Below are 19821 nucleotides of genomic sequence, written 5' to 3' on the forward strand. Positions count from 1 at the left end.
AGATTATCAGAACAACAATCTTTCAAAGCTACACATAAGATAACAAAGATGCTAATCAACCACAGAAGAACAGGTGTTTATCAAGCTTTTGACAAAGACGTCAAACGCACTGTTCTTGGTTTGCAACACCTTTTTGCACATAGCACAAGGTGTTGCAGTTGACTCTGGGATGTTGCTTCTGTGTGATTTTTCTATATCAAAAGGTTCTTTTCTTTTTTCTTTTTCACCCAGAATCCCTACTCTGAAGAATAACATTTGGTTGACCTGTCACACCATCATACAAACTACACTATAATATAAAAATAATAATAAAGCATATCAAAATCTGAGATTTTTACAGACAAAGTGTTTTACAAGGACAAAATGAAAAAGAAACAGAAAAAAAAACAAACTCAACCAACCACATGCAGACAAATTTATCCAAATTGAATAAGAGAATAAGATAAAAATACTAACAGATAACTATGGATGCAGTCAATGAGCTCTATAGGAGGTAAACTATGCACAGTAAAGCTGCTCCATTTACATGATTTGGGGGGTTTGACCTTTTTGTGTCAAACTTATCAGGCACTAACACTTATAAAGTTCCAATAATTCTGTCAAATCACACTTGGATTCTGTTCTTTATAATCCTATAGAAGCAATAATTTCTGAGTGGTGTGAATTTCTGTTATAAGGTGATTGTACCATTAATGCCTTTTTTTTATTTTTTTTTTACTGTATTCTGTATGTATTTTCATGTTTTTGATTTGTTCTAATGTGGTCTTGTAACTTTTGCCATGTTTGACTCTTTTTTTTTTTCATCACAGCTTCATTTGATCAAAATCCTCCACCTTCCCAGCATTCCCTTCCTTGCTTAATTGCACTGGACCGAAGAATCTGAACAACTGGAGAGGGGCTGATGATGGATGCTGCTGATACTGTGCAATTCTGTCAATGTGAAATATTTTTTTGTAAATTTTATAATTCTATTATGGACTGAATATCAATGCACTGCAACCTTTTTATGCATAAAATACACACATTTTACAATAAATATGAAACCTGACCATTTTATATACACAGTATATTGTTTTTACATTTGTTTTAATAATGAAAGATGTTAATATATCAGCATTTGTTGTTATAGTCTTAAATTATCATATTTTGATGTACAGGCTGTTGGACCATCTCCACTGGCCGAGCATATAGGCTTTTACACAGAGCAGTTACTCTTAATGGAATTAAGAAGAGCTTGTTAATCTCTGCTTAATCCTCACATTAGTACCTGCACTGAGCAGTCTAATGTCACTTTTCCAGTCTGAGCTCTGGCCGTGGGGATTGTGGGAATGTCCAGAGATTAGAGTAGAGAAAGGACCTGGAAGAGACATTTTTCTCTGTCAGAGTTTCAGGATCAAGCTGCGAAAATATCTGCTTGAATGTTAGAAAGACAGAATTACACTGACTTTGTGATAGAAAACTACAGTATATATTTTCAGATTTATGGATAAGGCAAAGTTAACTCTGCCTGAAAAACCTTACAACTAGACTGAGAAGTTTTGTCCTACTTTTTTCCCCCTCAATCGTGCTCCATGGACTCCCTTGTTGCCTCCATTCTTTTATTTCAAATCCTGCTGGTAGAAAAATCAAACAATGTTTTTTTTCTACAAAGCATGATTTTAAAAAAAAAGTATCTATATTAAATGTAGAGCTATTTGATGTGTTCCCCTCGTGTTGGTCGCCTTTATCCATTTTCTTGAGCAAGATGTGACATATTATTCTGATCTCAGAAGATCATTTCTGTCCCATCAGAACAAACCAGAAAATAGCATGATGAGTATCTTTCCCGTTCTATTTCTGCTCCATGGTTGGAGACAAATCCTTCTGGCTGCGTGAAAATCAACCAGCTAGGCGCAGATGAAGATGGGCTTTGGGGAATTATCCACCCACACACAACATTTCAAATTGAGATTTTAGAGATTTTTCACTTTACAGATGATACATTCAAATGTCCTACTTATTCTTCTTCTTTTTTTTTCTTTTATAAATCTGTTTTCTCTGTGTGATTCATTTGAATCAGCACCCAGCACTTTTCAGTCTCCTCTCCAGATGTGGAGGTGTGATGGGTCACCTTTCTTTAAGGAAATAAAAATATTCTCTTTTAGTATTGTAAAGGTTTCAGTGAGGTTTAAACGTCCCATGGTCTGTGCTGCTGTAAAGGCTTTGTATGGTATTTTTTTCATAATTTGGTGATTGATCAGATCTTGTTGAAGAACAGAGTGACAGTTGGTACTATTTTTATAATCATTATTATGTGAATGTACACTAAACATAACCCCCCAAAAACCAACTAAACATGTCTCATAAGATTTTGGTAGTTAAAATACAAAAAAATACAAATTTATAAGGATATTATGCAAAATGGGGCAGCCAATTTATGTAGAAGTCACCACACAATATGTGCTTTTCATATGGACCACTATGAGAATGTGTTCAAGTAAACTAATGAGTCTGAGCAGACTTTTTGACTTGTCATTGTGGGAACAGCACAGGTGTTACTAATAACACTAATGATGGCTCCAGTAAACCATGACAGACAGTGAGTCAGCAGGCACAATATCAGGACAACTATCAGGAACTGAAGCAGCCAAAGAGAATTCAGCCATGATTCCTTTCACAATTTACACCGTGCTTTCCCTACTATGACATGTTATGAAGGTTATCAACAATCATAAAACAAAATGAACATAATATTAATGAAGCAGTTTAAGATACGTTTACATACCATCAGTGGTTGAAAGTAACTAAGTACATTTACTTGAGTACTGCCCTAAAGTATAATGTTGAGGTACTTATGTACTTCACTTGAGTATTTCTAATTTATGCTACTTTATACTTCTACTCCATTACATTTCACAGGTAAATCATTCACTTTTTACTCCACTACATTTATCTGCCAGCTATTACCAGTTACTTACATACTTTACATACATCACAAAACACCATCTAATGAATACTTTTTTATTTTTGACATACAGACATTTTAATGTTAACACTTCTGTTACTCTGCTTGAGTAAAAATGATTATGAATGTGTTTTACTTGAAATGAACAGCAAAGGAAGAGGTAGTCAGATCCTTTGCTGGAGTAAAAGTAGCAATGCCACAATGTAAAAGTCTTGAATTCAAAAATAAGTAAAATAACTATTTAAAAAAAGTATTATCAACAAAATGTAAAAGTACTATAAAAAGTATTATCAACAAATTGTTCTTAAATGATCAAAACATACAAAAATAGCCCCTTTCAGAGTATTATAGCTACATTTATTGTAGTATTGTATCATTATTATTGCTGTATTATTAAGCAGTATTTTAAATGCTGCAGCTGGTTGAGGTGAAGCTAATTTAGTGGTTTCATCTATAATAATGCATCATATTTTATAAGGTGATTTTGATTTGTATGTAAAATCTTAATGAAAAATAATTATAGTCATCAAATAAATGTAGTGGAGGAGAATAAATTAGTAGTGCAAAGTGGAATATTTCCCACTGTAGTTGAGAAGTAAAAAGTGGCATAACATGGAAACACTACATTACTTCCACCACTGATAACGGGGTGTTTTTACATTAATGCAATCAAATTTTCTGTGTTAAAGTGCTACACCTCAAATTTCCCCCCTCATGTTATATCTAATAGAAAAAATACCACCACAAAATAGCAGCTATGGGACACCGGTGATTCTGAAGGGCCAGAGCCATGCAAAAGCACCCCAGCAGCCCCTAACTAACAGCGTCCCATCCGCTGCCTCTGGAGATGTTTATAAATGTCTTTCATAATAATAACAGTCCGCAGGAGCACACCGGGCCCACAGAGCTGAGGTGAATGCAGAGATAAGCGTATTTTGAGGAAGATGATCAGGAGGAGGAGGAGGAGGAGAGGGGAGAGGGGAGAGGATGGAGAGGGAGTGGGACCCGGATGCTGATGCGAGTGAGACGAAGGAAGGAAGAGGAGAGAGAAAATATCGATTTACGGCAAGAAAACCGAAGGGAGTATAATACAGGGGGCCTTTACCCTGCGTGAACTATAATCGGGAGTGAGGAGGGGAATAGGGCAGTCGATATTAGTGCGGGTTTATCTGCGGATATCTGTGTTTTTTTTCACCTGTGTATCCGCCGGTGAGGGAGGAGGACACGCCAAAGGAGAGAGGAGAAGATGCTGTGATCCGCTACTTGCAGGGATGTAGAGAGGGAGAGACGGGGGGGGATAGACAGGGAGGGGGAGGACTACGCTACGTTAAAGATGGTTGTTTTGCGAGGAATACGCGTTTCACCTCGAAATATTGCGGGAGTGTGGCGGCCGTGTGACAAATCCTACCGTTTCTCGATGCCCAAAAACTTCAGGAGGTGTCGGTTTTTTTGACAGGCGGCGCAAGCGAGACGGCCGTTGGTCAAGGCGTTGAAGCTAAAGCTAGCCTCGCTCGCTGCTGTGTGGGAGAGCGGCGGCGAGGCTAAAATAGCATGTTGTTGCACCTGTAAAACAGGCCTGACTGAGACATTTAAATTGATTTAATTTACCGGTGCTAGCGTCCACTTGACGTATTTGACGTTTTGTTGGTGGACTCAACTAGCAAATGATATAAATCTTCGCAGCGGACGTGTAAAAGCCCTGCTCGTTTTAAGGCTATATAACGTTAACGTTACAATGCGTTAATTTTCTTACTAACCGTTAGATAACGTCATATATGAGACAAGGTGTAAGTTATACAAATAAGCTAATGTACAGAGGTGAAACCCATTAGTTTGCCTACATTGTTATGTTTACCTTTAGGGTAGTGGTCGGTATTTAACGCATAAAACAGCCTAGTAATTTCCTTGTCATCATTCTCTGCTTTTATCTACCACTAACAAGCTGTTTTGTTAAATATTATACATGTTTACCGTGCTTCATAACAAAAAAAAAACGCATTTAGCTTTGTTTATTAACCAGGTTTAATTGAGGAATGTTATTTATCATCCAGATGTTGTAAGTCAACTCCAGTTGGACTTTAAAAAAAAAAAAAAACATGTTCACCCAGTAACTACAGAGTAGCAGTGTTATCACTGAAATAAAAAGGTAGTCCTTCTGAGTTTACCACTGTCTTGTATCCACACAACAACTTCTGTATAAGCTGTATAATATCACAGTAATTGCAATAATCACAGTGCAGTAGTAGTAGTAGTAGTGCATTAGCATCCAGTAAGAGCAGTATGAGTAAGGAACTGTCTTTAAGTCAGTCCGCTCAATATGTTGGGCCATATCGACTGGAAAAAACACTGGGAAAGGGACAGACAGGTGAGTATATCAAACTCCTTTTTTTTTTTTTTTACTATAAAATGATGGCAAAACTTGGAATGGAGAGTGGATTGAAACTGCAACTTTAAGTAGAATTAAATACAGTTTATGATGCCTCTTTCTATATTTCATGTTTGTCTCTACATCTCTGTCTGTCTTCCAGGACTGGTCAAGCTCGGGGTCCATTGTATTACGGGTCAGAAGGTAGCGATCAAAATAGTCAACAGAGAGAAGCTGTCTGAGTCAGTCTTGATGAAGGTACAGTATGACGTGGATGAGGTTGTTGCTCACAGTGACGATAACGATGCTAATTTTGTATCTAGCGATATGTATTACGCTGCACACAACACTGCTCCATGTTGTCTATGTTTAACTTCTGTATTAGTTAATCAATTAACCACAGCTCCGTTGCTTCAAAGTGACACCGACTGCCTTGTGTGTTTCTGCCATTTGATTACATCTTAGCATCTCTCTCTTTCTCTCTGTCTGTCTCCTTTTTATATCTCTCTCTCTGACCAGGTTGAGAGGGAGATTGCCATTCTGAAACTGATTGAGCATCCGCATGTGTTGAAGCTGCATGATGTTTACGAGAATAACAAATATCTGTGAGTTCACTCTGCGTTCAAAGGAGTTGCCTAACAGGGTTCAATACAGTCTGCATGGGTTTTTTTTTCTTGTTCAGTACTAAACTTTGGTGTAGGATTGACAAATATTATTCTAAGAACTATAATAATCCGCTGTCGTCGCTCTCATTCTCACTTTTTCCCTCCACTCCTACAATTATTCTGTTTTTGATCTATCGTAAGGAAAAACAATGTTTTATAAAGCAGCTATTGGAGTAGACAGGCAGGTTGGCTGGCTGGCTGAAAGTGAATACATGAAAAAGATGAATTACAAGATTTCATCTCAATATCATGGTCCTAGAATCAACTGAACATCACAATTTGATGATCTATCAGTTTAAAAGTGTCAGAGTTAAGATTTTTCATAAATTGTTTCCTTCTAACTTTATTCTTTTTGTCCTCCTGTAATCTCTCTTAAGACTTAAGATTTAAAATCACACTGTTGTGCCTGTATGTCGGCAGATACCTGGTGTTGGAGCATGTGTCAGGAGGAGAGCTGTTTGACTACCTGGTAAAGAAGGGCCGGCTAACTCCGAAAGAGGCCAGGAAGTTCTTCAGGCAGATCATCTCTGCTTTGGATTTCTGCCACAGTCACTCCATCTGGTTAGTTTTTTTGCATAAAGCAGTGGCACTTTAATTGATTGGGGTTCGGGTCATGTGTAGGGTGATGATTTGGGCTCCTCTGCTAACTTAACTTAATTTGTTTTGAGGCCTTTGGTCTGAAAATAAAACCCCTTTGGCTCTAGTGTTGTTTATTCATAGTTTTCTCTTTAAACAATAAAGAATCAATGCCAATATGATGTGTCATAGTAAATAAGTCACAGGTTTGTGCTAGCTTAAGCAGTAGCATTAAAATGTATCTTGGATAAATAATAAATAAATAAACTGCACAGGAGTGATATTTACTATTAATAAAAGGCCATTTGTTTAAACTCATGCACTCACAATATGAGCACTAATAAAGTTTCTGTTGTACGCATGCAGTCACAGAGACCTGAAGCCTGAGAACCTGCTCCTGGATGAGAAAAACAACATCCGTATTGCTGACTTTGGCATGGCCTCCCTACAGGTGGGAGACAGTCTGTTAGAGACCAGCTGTGGGTGAGTACCAACTGTGTGTGTGTGTGTGTGTGTGTGTGTGTGTGTGTGTGTGTGTGTGTGTGTGTGTGTGTGTGTTCAGAAATAAAGTGCATAAAAAATAGTAATATTTTGATTCTGAGCAACTTGCAATGCAAGTCTATGCATCTTACATAATATTATGTAATGTGCCTACATACATACATACATACACACACACAGAGTCTTTACAGTAGTACTAGCATTACTGCCCATTCTTCCAGACTAATAAGCATAGTAATGTTGCCTGTAACATAATTCTCTTTCATTTCAGATCACCACATTACGCTTGCCCTGAAGTCATTCGGGTAAGAGTTCAGCTCCTGTACAACAATCTTCCTCAAATGTTGCTGTAATGAAAATAAGCAAAGGGTTTTAGTCAACTATTCGTTCAGAGGGGCATACATATTTCAAGGTTATATGAGCCAAACAAAAATATATCACCTATTGCCTCTAAATCATTAAAAAAATACCCTAAAAAGCCTTAATGGAGAATGGAGTGTGTGACTTGTGCTGTTTTAGTAGCAGATTCTGGAGAGCACTCACAGTCTGAGGAGATAATCCGGTTCTACGGTATCAATAAAAAGATGGTTTCACTGTGTTTTTGACTGAGATGGACTAAGTGCAATTAAAATGGAATAAAATGTTTCTTTTGCCGGAGATCTCTTCCGAATTAAATTGTATTGTCTTGGATAAGCCTTAAATCATCTGAAATAATCTCAGTGAATTAAATCAAGTAATGTGGCTCATTTGCATTTTTAAATAGTCAGTGGTGAATGGATTCATGGGGATTCTGTCTTTGGCAGGGAGAGAAATATGATGGACGGAGAGCAGATGTGTGGAGCTGTGGGGTCATTCTTTTTGCTCTGCTGGTGGTAAGACCTTAAGTTCTCAGAGTTGAGATTGATCCCATTGTGAATACACCCTTAGTTTACGGTTCTTATGTATTCTCCCCTTTTGTCTATCTTATTTTACTACATCTGTTTTTCCCTTTGTCTCTCCTTTTTCCCCTCTTCCTTTCTCATTCTTCCCCAGGGTGCCCTGCCGTTTGACCATGACAATTTACGCCAGCTCCTGGAGAAAGTGAAGAGCGGGGTGTTCCACATGCCACACTTCATCCCGCCGGACTGCCAGTCCCTGCTCAAGGGCATGATTGAGGTCAACCCTGAAAAGAGGCTCACGGTACGGGACTGTGCTCGTACACAGGGGGTTTGAATGGATGGCCCCTAAACACCTGGAAGTCTCAGATGTAGACTGTACTCATGATGACACCTACAGTTTTACAATTTGTTTCTTGTGTCCAAGTAAAATCCCAAATATTCTACATATTTGAGACAATGTTCACCACAAGTACCGAAATTTACAATTGGCTAAACTGGTTTGACAACATATTTCCAGCACACTTAGTGATGCATAATTTTCTGTTATATTGTCAAAATCAATCAACATAGCAAACTAAAAAATGTTGATTTTAATATACAATTTCATAACTGATGAGGTGAACAAGGGATCTGGTGTGAACTGTTTACACAGTGCAGCTCTCTGACCATCTGGCTGTTAACAGACAGTAGAAACTAATGGCCCCATCTGCCCTGTCACCCCTTACAGCTAGAGACCATCCAGAAACACGCCTGGTATCTGTGAGTATATCTTCATTCTTACGTACTCGACTGTTGAATGGAATACTGATTTCAAGTGATGTTACGTCATATTTAATCACACATATTCATATTCATGTCACTCAAGTGTGTGTTTCTGTGTGTGTGTGCGTGTGCGTGTGGCTCCCAGGGGTGGTCGTAATGAGCCGTGTCCCGAGCAGCCTCCTCCCAGGAGAGTGTGTGTGAGGCGAATCTTGTCCCTGACTGAGCTGGACCCAGATGTGTTGGACAGCATGCACTCGCTGGGCTGTTTCAGAGACCGAGTCAAGCTCACACGTGATTTGCAATGTGAAGAGTAAGCAATTTTTTTTCAAGTCTAAATGAAGTGTTTCTGAGCACCTGATTGTACACTGATTGATCAGAAAAATAGAAATGTTTGTACAACATAATACAATGGAATAGCCATGTAATAAATACACTACTCCCTTACTTGAAATGTTCATTTTTTTGTAGACCACTACTTTAATTTGTGTGTTGACAGGACAGGAGTTATTATTCTGGTTACTCAGGATTGTTCTGAATATGTTTCAGCATCTGATCTTATTGGCCTCCGTGTATTGTGGACAGACATTTTGAGTGCTGGTGGAAAGCGAAGAAGGGATATGGTTTCCTGTTCTCAGGTTGTGTCAAGTTGTGTTAAAAGACACCAGATTGTGAATAGACTGAAGCTGTGACCAAAGTCAAGGACTAGATTTGACAAAGGACAAGGCCTGTGGCGACGGGCTTTCACACCTTGCCTAAGGATCAAAGTGACGGTGCAGCCAGGGACTCCTTGTCAACTTTAAAAGTAAAGAAAAAAAGTCAGGTTTTTCACCAGAAAGAGGGTTTCAAATTTACACTGTTTTGTGCTTATAAAAGGCTGAGTTTTGAACGACTTCTTATGACGTATTCAGTTTAGGAATGCTGCCTTTGGAGGATCTCTGAATATACAGGAGTATGACTAGTATGATGAGGAGTAAGAGGGAGTTCAGGTGCAAAGGTGACAGTTCTGCTGTGTTTCATTAAATATATGCTTCAGTGGAGAGTATTGGACAAACATGCCATCAGTTAAATAGGGTGAGCTGTTCTGTAAAGATCATCCGACATATGAAATCCATGTGTGTGTATCCATAAATGGACGGGCTGCACTGTTAAAAGCCACTCTCGCGGCTGTATGGTGAGGTCACTTGCCACAACCTGCTTATCCTCTACGCAGGCTTTTTAGCAGCATTATCTACTCGAGTAAAATGTTGCCCCTTTCTACATCCACTTCTGCTTCTTTCTGAATTTAAACTTGATTCTTTTCATTTTGTTTTCCTCAGAGAAAACCAGGAGAAGATGATCTATTACCTACTGCTGGACAGGAAAGAGCGCTACCCCAGCTATGAGGATGAGGACTTGCCTCCGCGCAATGACGTAGGTCAGTCATTAGGGGGCAGGAGGGATCCACTCAAGGGACAGAGCTGATTTCTCAGCTTCAGTTTCTGAGTAGGAATTGTACTGCAGCCTGTGAGTCTGTTGCCTTACACAGCTACTTCTGCTACTACTACACAGCAATATCTGACCATGAATGTGAGATTTATTTTTGTTTATTTTTTTAAAAAGATATTTCAAGGGATATGGATGAAATATTTTTAACTGACAGTCATCAGCTGACATACAGTTACTGTGATTTCCATCATTTTTTTAAGATGACAGATGTTTGGATTTTTTTTTTGGCAAGAAGCCTCTTTAATTTTGTCTAAAAATAATATTAATGATGGCATTTTTATGGAATTATGTGTAAGATTTTAGTCATCACTACATTTTCTTTTACTAACTAGACTTCACAGGGCATCTGCTGGATTTCTCTATGGGACAAAATTGGGAGAGGGCAGCTACTCTGCCAGTGCAAATGGAGCTAAGTTTATCACAGTGACAGATGGTGCAGTGAGCAAAAGGCCTGTGGAAAAATCATTTTCAACATGATCATACTTTTCAGAGCTGCAAAGGAGAAAATAAATGCATAGTGACAAAGTGACAACAGGGAGCAACGTCTCCATCAAACAGGAAGCAATAGGGTTTATTACAGGGGAAACACTTAAACTAACAAAACTACTGTCATGGGATTTAAAAAAAAAACAAAAAAACAATCTTTTTGAGAGTGGTCTTATTTGGTTATGGCATTTCCACAAGGTATCATGTTGCTCAAAATGCAGCTTTAACATCTACATACTGTATAGCCAAACTGCTGAAATTGATGTAAATCCTGTGTTAACATTTCCGTTATGTTCATCAGCAGACCCTCCTCGAAAGCGCGTGGACTCTCCGATGCTGACGCGCCATGGACGCTGCCGCCCTGAGAGGAAGAGCCTGGAGGTGCTGAGTGTTACTGAACAGGGGTCTCCCACCCCACCTCGCAGGGCCCTGGACACAGCTGCACACAGCCAGAGGTACAGTACATTATACGTACACATAACAGTACACACACACTCTAAAAGTTGCATATGAAATATACAGAGCGCTTTCAGTCTCATGGTTTCTTGCTGGTTATACTCAATATAATGTCTGTTTCGATGATCTTTAAATCTCTGGTGTTCTTGTCAGGTCTCGCTCAGTCAGTGGAGCGTCCACTGGTCTTTCCTCCAGCCCTCTCAGCAGTCCCAGGGTAAGGGCCTGTCGGCCAGCTTTCAACAATCTGTACACACAGAAACTGTTGCTAGAATGTGCACTATCTATGAACATGATACAAGCGTGCATTATGAAATGTTGAATTTCTAACATTATGAATTTGTATTACTTATCTCCCTCTTGTAACCTACTTCTACAATTAAAGCCTCAATCACCAATTCATGTGCTGCAAAGTTTCCCAACAGTCAGAGTTCACATGGTTTGCATTCCCATTGCGGCCCATGCAGCAGTGTTTACATTGGCTGGGATCAAATTTGGACCATGTAGATTTTGACTGCTGGGTGAAAACAGCATTGTACACCAGTTGTGGCTTGGGATTTTAAGGTATAAACCATCTCTCCATATGTTGTGTGATAATATTCCCAATACAACATATACAAATATAACAGAACATATTGGAAAATTGTTGTTTTTTTAAACTATAAAATGCATAAGATTCAGTGGTATGAACATGTTTAATTTAAAATTGTAATGATGTATGCTTTACTGAATATATTATACCACCCACCCCTACATTAAACTGCTTAAAAATTCTAACTGCACTTCACAACCCCATGAAACATCCATTTACCAAGCTCTTCTAGTCATTTTTACACATGATCACAACACCAGTTCCTCAGAATAAATCTCACCTACCAGGTTTGTGTGGCATTTTCATAGTTTCTCTATTGTCTTCACGTCACTTCTCTTCTACATCATGCATGAACTAGTTGTTTTCACAATAGTTTCGAAAGTGAATATAGAACCTTGAAATCGCATGGTTTATTTTCGGTTTACAGGATAGTTTGCTCTCCTGGTTTGATCATGTTCAAACTTGTATGAAAACCACCAGTAATTAGTAAAGTAAGGAAACATTTACTGCCAGAAATTACAGTAATGCCTTCACTGCCACTGTCCTCTGTCACTGCATACTTAACCCTGTCATTACCACAGCTGTCACCATAAGATATGAATGGCACTAGTAAAAAAAAGTGATCCAAAATTAAAGCTTTTATAGTCAGCGGTAGAATTGCATTTGACACTTTCACTACTCACAAAATGCACTCTTTTGTCATGAAGCATGTTATTCATTTCCATCCTTCTTTCTCCATGTTCCATCCCCTCTCTTTCTTGTTTTCCATCTCTCCTACCCCCCCCTCACCCCACAAACCCACTCCCCAGTCCTATCAAAGCCCCGTCTTCACTTTCAGCCAATCAGACGTCACCTCTGCCACCGCTACGCCCCTCACAAAGGAGCCCAAACAGGGAAGCACCACTACTCCTCGCTCAGCACGGGCTCATGACAAGCCCAAAGCTCCCCCCCATCCAAAGACCCAGACCCTGCCCACCAAGGGACCTGCCGACCGACCCCATCTGCAGCCCATCAAATCCCTGCCTCTGCACAACCCATCCTCCCGCTCACCCTCCCCTTCTCCGCTCCTTTCACCTATACCCCGTTTCTTCTTCCCTTCGTCCTCTGTCCTTAAGTCAGTGACTAAGAGCTTCTACCCAAACTCTGCCCACTCTGTGCCGCAGGTCACTCCCCAGGGCTCTCCGTTGCCCACACCCTTGGGCACCCCTGTCCACCACCCTCACCACCCTTCCTCCACCCCGCCCTCTTCTTCCTCGTCCTCGTCCTCCTCGCGGGCGGAGGGAGGGGGAGGGGTGGGCTCATTGTCGCTGACACCGCCCTCCAGCCCAGGTGGGGGAAGCGGCATGGCGGCCAGCAGCTCTGCCCACTGGAGGACTCGCCTCAATTCTTTCAAGAATAATCTGCTGGGCTCACCCCGATTCCATCGCCGTAAACTGCAAGGTGAGCAGTGCTGTACGTTTCACTTGTTATTGTATGGGAGTTTTGAGAGTTTACACTGGCAATCACTCATTTTCTGTTTAAAGGGGACATATCATGCACATTTACAGGTCTATATTTTTATTCTGGGGCTCTACTGGAAAATCTTTGCATAATTTACAGTTCAAAAAACTCCTTATTTAACTCATACTGACCCTTTACGTAGCACCTCAGTTCAGCCTCTGTCTGAAACAGGCCGTTTTAGCTCCTGTCTCTTTAAGGCCCCCCTCTCGATGAGCCCACTTTGTTCTGGTTTGCCAGCTCTTGGAAGCTGCCCCTCCATTTCCCCTGGCTCCGGAGCAAACCATGAAATAAACCATAGTAGTAGGATCTCAGTATCAAAATATGCGAGTAGACAACACTAACAACACATGGAAAATCCGTAGCATCAAAGACTACAGAACAGACAGCTGTTTATGGGCAACTGTGATAGGAAAAAAAATGTCTCAAATGAAGCATTCAGGGCAGCTTGAAGCCTGGGGTTTTGACTTGCATGGAGAATTTCTACATATCTTAACCTCAAATTTTGAAACTTTGACCATGTTTAGCATAGATATCCAACATCATAACAGTATATACATAACAGAAAATCACAAATTTAAATGCACAGCGTTCCATACCTCTCTAATGTTGAAAAATGTATTATATCTCAATTATATGTGTCCTCTGGCTTCCAATTAATGATCTAATATTGTACACCGAATTAAATAATAGTGATTTGTCTCTTTTAGTTCCCACATCAGAAGACATGTCTAGTCTAACACCAGAATCCAGCCCTGAGTAAGTCATCATTCATGCACAGACAAAACCTCTTAAGATAAATTACCGCTGACAAGTGGTTGTCATCTTGTGTGCTTTTTCAATTAGTTTGCTTATTGCATTTTCTGTCTGTCTACCAGGCTGGCTAAGAAGTCGTGGTTTGGGAACTTCATCGGCCTGGAGAAAGAGGAGCAGATCTTTGTGGTGATCAGAGACAAACCTCTGAGTTCTGTCAAAGCTGACATTGTCCACGCCTTCCTGTCTGTGAGTATCTGATGCCGTCTGTCTTTCACGCCTCTCAAAGCTCAAAGTATCGAAGCTCACCAGCTCGTTTGCAGAAAGCATGGCCCTCACTGGCAAAGCTGTAGGGAATTCACGTTCACTCTCATACTGTACGCACTTCATTTCTGTCACTATTTCAGTTTTCTCTTTATTTCAGTCTTGCTCACTCTTGGCATGTTGATGGCTCACTTTGCTTTCACCAATGGCTCACTCTTTCTCTCTTCTCCTCACCCTCACCCTTTGTCTCCCTATACTCACGTTGGTCCCCATACCTCTCCCGCCTCGTAAGTCTGTCGGTCTCTCTGCTTCTTCTCTGTCTCCCCACCACACAGATCCCGTCACTCAGTCACAGCGTCCTCTCCCAGACCAGCTTCCGGGCCGAGTACAAGTCCTCCGGCGGCCCTTCCGTCTTCCAGAAGCCCGTCAAGTTCCAGGTGGACATTGCCTTCTCCGAGGGCGAGAGGGAGCGGGACAGGGAGAGGACCGAGAGGGAGGGAAGGAGGGAGACGGGAATCTACAGCGTGACATTCACCCTCATATCAGGCAAGTTGGGAATGGAACTACTTTTGGGTTTTTTTTACTGTACATCCTCATAAATATTAACATTTTGGATTGAGTTTTAGTTGTATTTACTGAAATTTAAAGAAATACCTAAAAATTAAAATTAGGCCTATTTGAGGCATGAAAGTTGCCACTAAAAGCTTGGATTTGACTCAGATTCCTAGTCTTGTTTACTTATTTTTTGGATCAGATATTTCCTGGATTAAATCAAAATGTTGTTACTTTTACCAATTCTTTCAAGCATTAATGTATTTGAGAAGTCTTGAAAGGTTTCTGTCAAAAACTATCTTTAATCTCAGTAAAATAAGGCCTTAAAATAGTCAAGTTTTGGTTTTGTTAATGAAACCATATCAATCAATCATATTAGCACGGGTGTCAAATATTTTTTGCATGATATCCAGCTCTGGTTATGTTTGTGTGTCCATGTGCATTTATCCATCTCTAGGTCCAAGTCGCAGGTTCAGACGAGTGGTGGAAACGATTCAAGCCCAGCTTCTCAGCTCCCATGATCAACCCATGGTGCAAGCCCTATCTGGTGAGACTGCTTACACACGAACAAACACAAACCAGAGTAAGAAATTAACCTTTTTCCCCTTTGATTTTATCCATTTAGGTTCTTCCAGGGGCAGCCTTATTATTGGGAAAATTTTCAAATGGGCCAATAAATCTTCAGGTCACCCACAATTTAGCATTAAACTCAAAACTTATAAGAGAAAGACTCAAAGAAATACACTGGAAGCTAGTAGAGTTCAATGTGAATAGGTTTACTCTGCATAAAGAGCAAATACAAAGCAAACCGAGGCCTTGATCCCGGGATGAAGAGCCTAATGCAAAATCATAAAACATTAAATTATATACCTCTCATAACCCCTCCTAATGCGGAGCTTATTTCCTAAACTCCACTTCACTTGACCTTGACAACGGTAATAATCCAGACATGATTCATCTAAAAAAAAAAAAAAAAGGTGTCTCAAACCTCTCTAACATGTATCAATTGTACCTGGCAGTTCTCACATTTCTCACAATACACATGGCCTAGCGGCCTTTAATCATTGCACACAGAAAATCAAAATGTGACATTACTGATCATCCCCTTTCAAATTCCCTTGGGAACTGACTCTTATTGATGTAAATGTTATCTTTGCACAGATACTAACATGTTGCACAGTTACTAGCATAACTGATTATTGGGGACATTTGTCTTCACCACTAACCCATCTTCTTTTGTGTATTAATCACTCTTTGAAGTTTGTAACACTGAAATATATTTTATTCTATGTAATAAAGAACATGACATATACTTCTTTCCTTGTGCTGGAAAACTTTCAGGATTTATAGCAGAAGATGCTGCTGCTTTCAGCATTGTCTGTCAGCTCTATCTATTAACCCTTGGCTGTTGAGCTTTCTGATTATATGCTATTGTTATTTACTTTTTTGTTCAATTCTTAATTTGTGGAATCAGCATTAATTGCCATTGTTGTCTGCTTAAATATCCTTTTATAGAGGCTACGGACATGTTGAGAATACTCATTAAAAGATCATAGGTCCCATCATCTACAGTAGAGACAGTAGTTGCCACCTCTGACTGTCAGCTGTCACCTCTTTCTTTTTGAAGCACTTTGAGCAGTTTTTTGTGTATGAAAGGCCGTATATAAATAAAATTTATCATTCTTATTATTAACTGAACATCTGTGAACATGCATCGTATAAGTTTTAAAGGTAATTTTTTTTCTCAAGTGCCTGTTTATTTCTGGCCCTGACCAGAGACACTCTAGCATATGTACGTAAGAGTGACTTTCTTGTCCTCTTCTCCTGATCCCTTCCCAGATGAGAAGAACGGCCGGCCCCACGGGACCCCCACCCGCCAAAACTCGAGGCGCTCCGAGGGTGGGGGCGACAGGTGTGAGTGGGGCGACCGAGCAGATGGCGGAGGCATAGGAGGCAGCGGGGGAGTTCTGCAGCGCAGAGGCTCGGCAAAAGAGAGAACCCGACTGCTGTCCTCCAATGGAACCCAATCTCAACCATAGGATAGAAAGTGAGAGCACGCAGCAGGATGCCTGAACTACACCGGAAAGAAGACAGTAGTATAACTTCATCTCCAAGTATCCCTGCAAGCCATGAGCTATTCCTATTCTTCCTTGACTAAGTTATTGAAGGTGCTTGACCATAGCAAGAATTGAGCCTTTTCCCCGTCATGCTTTTTTTTTTCTCAACATTGTCTTGATCCTTTCTGGATCACCAGGATTCCCTTAAATGAGAACGAAGTGTTTAAGGAATCACCCTTCAATGAAAAAAAATTATATGTTAATGAGCCGTTTGGTATCCATCATAGATACAGCTTCACAAATCAAACTAGGAATTTTGAAGTGCTAATGTGCATGCCAGTTAGCAAATCAGCCTGCTAAAGGATGCTGACATGATCAGATAGGCTAGTCTACCATATCATTGTAATACAGTATCTGACACCAAAAAGAAATAACACTCTTGTGATGGTTCTCAAGATTACTCTTAAAATTAACCAGTGCGCTCATATCACTATCAAGCAACATGCAATTACCAATCCATACTGAAAGAAATATAGATGTATCTCAGCAGATGAACCCTAAGAGTTAGCACCCTGCTACCACTTCAGTGAGTGGTGATGAGCTGAACAAAAGGTCCTGATTTTCTCAGGAGAAACTACATCCTGGAAATGAGAATTCCAGCAGTGTCTTCTCCTGAGGTAAAGAAAACCAACAAAGTAAGCTAAGTAAGTGAATGTGAAAAAAAAATATTTTTTTATTTAGTTTTTATTTAGGTTTACATATTTCTTTTGAGGATGTCAGTAGCACAGTGATAGCAGTGAAGACAGAGAACACGTCAAGTGTTGGTAAGGAGAAGCCGACCAGTTGCTTCTTGGCGGGCATTCGTTTCAAGTTAAATGTTTTGATTCTTTTGTATTTTCTTTTGACTCAGAGACAATATGAACTAATGCATCTACGATTTTTGCATTGGACCCCTGTTGCTCTGAAGAAAAGTATTTTTGATTTGAACAGAAATATGAACATTACTATATGGAGAAAAAAAAAAAAAAACACTATGCGTGAATAGTTCCATGAACCTCATCACAGCTGTTTGTGCCCACATTGAATGAGAAGAGCATTCCTGGCCTGTGGATCAGACAGAAGCCACCTTTCTTGTCAAGCTTGTCTTCTATTGCCATAGTATTCACGCACTGACTCTGAAAAAAAGAAAAAAAAAAAAGAAAAAGAAAAAAAAAAAAACCCACCAAGGAAATTCATCAGTGGACATTTTCATGATGCCGGACTCACAACTCTTGCGATGTCAATTCCTTGTTGAACAGGACTTCAAAATGGGAAGCAAGCTAAGAGTCACCTAACCCCTCTCCCCCCCATATGCGCCTCACGTCAGTGTTCACCAACAAGCCAAGTAGTCCATCACTGCACCCACGCTCATCACTGAAGAGTCGCCGCATTCTGCAAGCAGAAGTAGCAACTCGAGACAGTCATGTAGTATTACTCCAGTACTCTATCAGACTAGCCGATGTTCATCACCAGTCTTCCATACAGCACAATATGCAACAAAAGAGCAGAATGTTTTCAGAGAGATACACAGTGCTACAGTTCAGTTTGTTTGATAACTTTTTTTTTTTTTTTTTTTTGGTTTATATATTTGTTCACTTATCTATCCATCTATTTATTTATTTATTTATATTTATTTATGTATTTATTTATTAAGTTATTTGGTCATGTGGTTGTTCGTGTCATGTACGATTTCTAGTTTACAAGCTAGATTTTATGCCAACAAAAATATATATCAAGAGCTAATTCAAGAAACCCGTTGTATATCATTTCTCATTACTATTTCTTTGAGCGCTTCTTTCCACTCAAAAGAACGACTTTGATAGCAGTACTGACAAGTTGCTCTCATCTTACTTCTCCAATGATCTTTGTTTATATCTCACATCTCTTTTATCACGCTTATCTCTGCTACCGGGAAATGTGTGTGGGAGATGGGTGGATGGATGGCTGAGTGAGAGTGAGCTGAAGACTTTGTAGCAGATACATTTTGAGCTGGTTCACGCGCGGAGCCTTCGTCGGGTGTTCTGTCGAGATGTGTGGCTGACCCAGGAATATTAAATGGATTAACACAGCCAGTCCCTAACAGGCACATCATCTCTCTCACACACATTGAATGCTTGCTAATTAGCTTCTTCATCTCTTTGCTTTTATGCCTTGTCCCTTTGACCTGTCTGTCTGCCTTCACCTGTCGTGTAGCCATCATCAGCACAAGAGAAACTGTTTCAAAGTTGTTTGCCTCACTGTCCGTACACACTTTATGATTGCTCACCGTCATCAGTTTCATCTTTCTCATCACCACATCACCTTCACTTTCATCTTTCATTGACCCAACTCTGGCTAAGATTGTAAACTATTCTCCATCCATAAGGGTCAGTAGAATAAGGTGTTTAAAAAAAGAAATGTCTGTATCATAATTTAAATATAAAAAGTGCACTATTATAACTATTGCCTGTGATAAAAAGAACAATTATGATTGAATTGATGGTCAAAATAAAGAGAGATCCACCTTATTGTTATGGTTACAATAATAAACCCTAAATTCATGTGTGTGTCTATTTAGTTTCTGAGTTAAAATGGTGTCTGTTCATTTTATGCAGCTGTTTCTTTTACATTATTTGTAATAATTGCTGTTACAGCAAATTCATTATATTAACCCAAATGGTCATTACTTCTCATGCAAGATAAAAGTGTCAAAATAGCACAGAAAATGAAACATGAAAGTCTGTTATTGACTATAGTAATCTGGCAAAACCTAAAGTTTACTCAAGCTTCACTTAATAGCTTTTTCACCAGCTTTCAGTTGGTTTTTACAGTTTTCCTTGGTTGATGGAGTTTTTCAGGAGCTTTCAACTGCATCTCATGGTCATGCAGATAGAGTTACTCCATCTGCATTAGAAAACTAACCACTGTTACCTAACTGCTGAGGAAGGCCATGAGATGCAGTTGTAACCTGGA

At 39.7% G+C, this 19821-nt stretch overlaps 2 protein-coding genes and 1 long non-coding RNA gene across 11 annotated transcripts in view; 2 read left to right on the forward strand and 1 right to left on the reverse strand.

Annotated features, from left to right (window-relative positions):
- LOC137171498 (uncharacterized) overlaps positions 1-1056 on the forward strand; it is a 7132-nt gene extending 6076 nt beyond the window's left edge. For both annotated transcript variants that reach the window (XR_010924773.1, XR_010924774.1), the window contains exon 4: positions 810-1056. This is a non-coding gene — a long non-coding RNA (uncharacterized lncRNA). The remainder of the gene's footprint in view (positions 1-809) is intronic.
- The window catches only part of prr12a (proline rich 12a), a 24546-nt gene extending 20172 nt beyond the window's left edge, over positions 1-4374 (reverse strand). The window contains exon 1 of the mRNA XM_067575432.1: positions 4353-4374. The gene's annotated coding sequence lies outside the window, so the exon portion shown is untranslated. The remainder of the gene's footprint in view (positions 1-4352) is intronic.
- Positions 3607-19409, forward strand: brsk1a (BR serine/threonine kinase 1a). 8 transcript variants are annotated; one of them, XM_067575436.1, is made up of 19 exons: positions 3607-5309; positions 5473-5567; positions 5829-5914; positions 6395-6535; positions 6917-7033; positions 7323-7356; positions 7855-7923; positions 8084-8230; positions 8657-8688; positions 8837-9001; positions 10008-10105; positions 10967-11117; positions 11272-11332; positions 12517-13147; positions 13915-13963; positions 14083-14206; positions 14557-14767; positions 15231-15356; positions 16613-19409. In XM_067575436.1, the coding sequence occupies exons 1-19, from the start codon at positions 5225-5227 to the stop codon at positions 16810-16812; spliced, it is 2622 nt and encodes an 873-aa protein (XP_067431537.1). In that variant the 5' UTR covers positions 3607-5224; the 3' UTR covers positions 16813-19409. The 8 variants fall into 8 exon arrangements, with proteins under 8 accessions (XP_067431537.1, XP_067431540.1, XP_067431536.1 ...); XM_067575439.1 differs by having other exon boundaries at positions 3612-5309; positions 15231-15320; XM_067575435.1 differs by having other exon boundaries at positions 3614-5309; positions 10964-11117.
- Positions 19410-19821: the final 412 nt, after the last annotated feature.

This window comes from Thunnus thynnus, chromosome 20, assembly GCF_963924715.1.
Source record: "Thunnus thynnus chromosome 20, fThuThy2.1, whole genome shotgun sequence".
In the NCBI taxonomy this organism is placed as follows: Eukaryota; Metazoa; Chordata; class Actinopteri; order Scombriformes; family Scombridae; genus Thunnus; species Thunnus thynnus.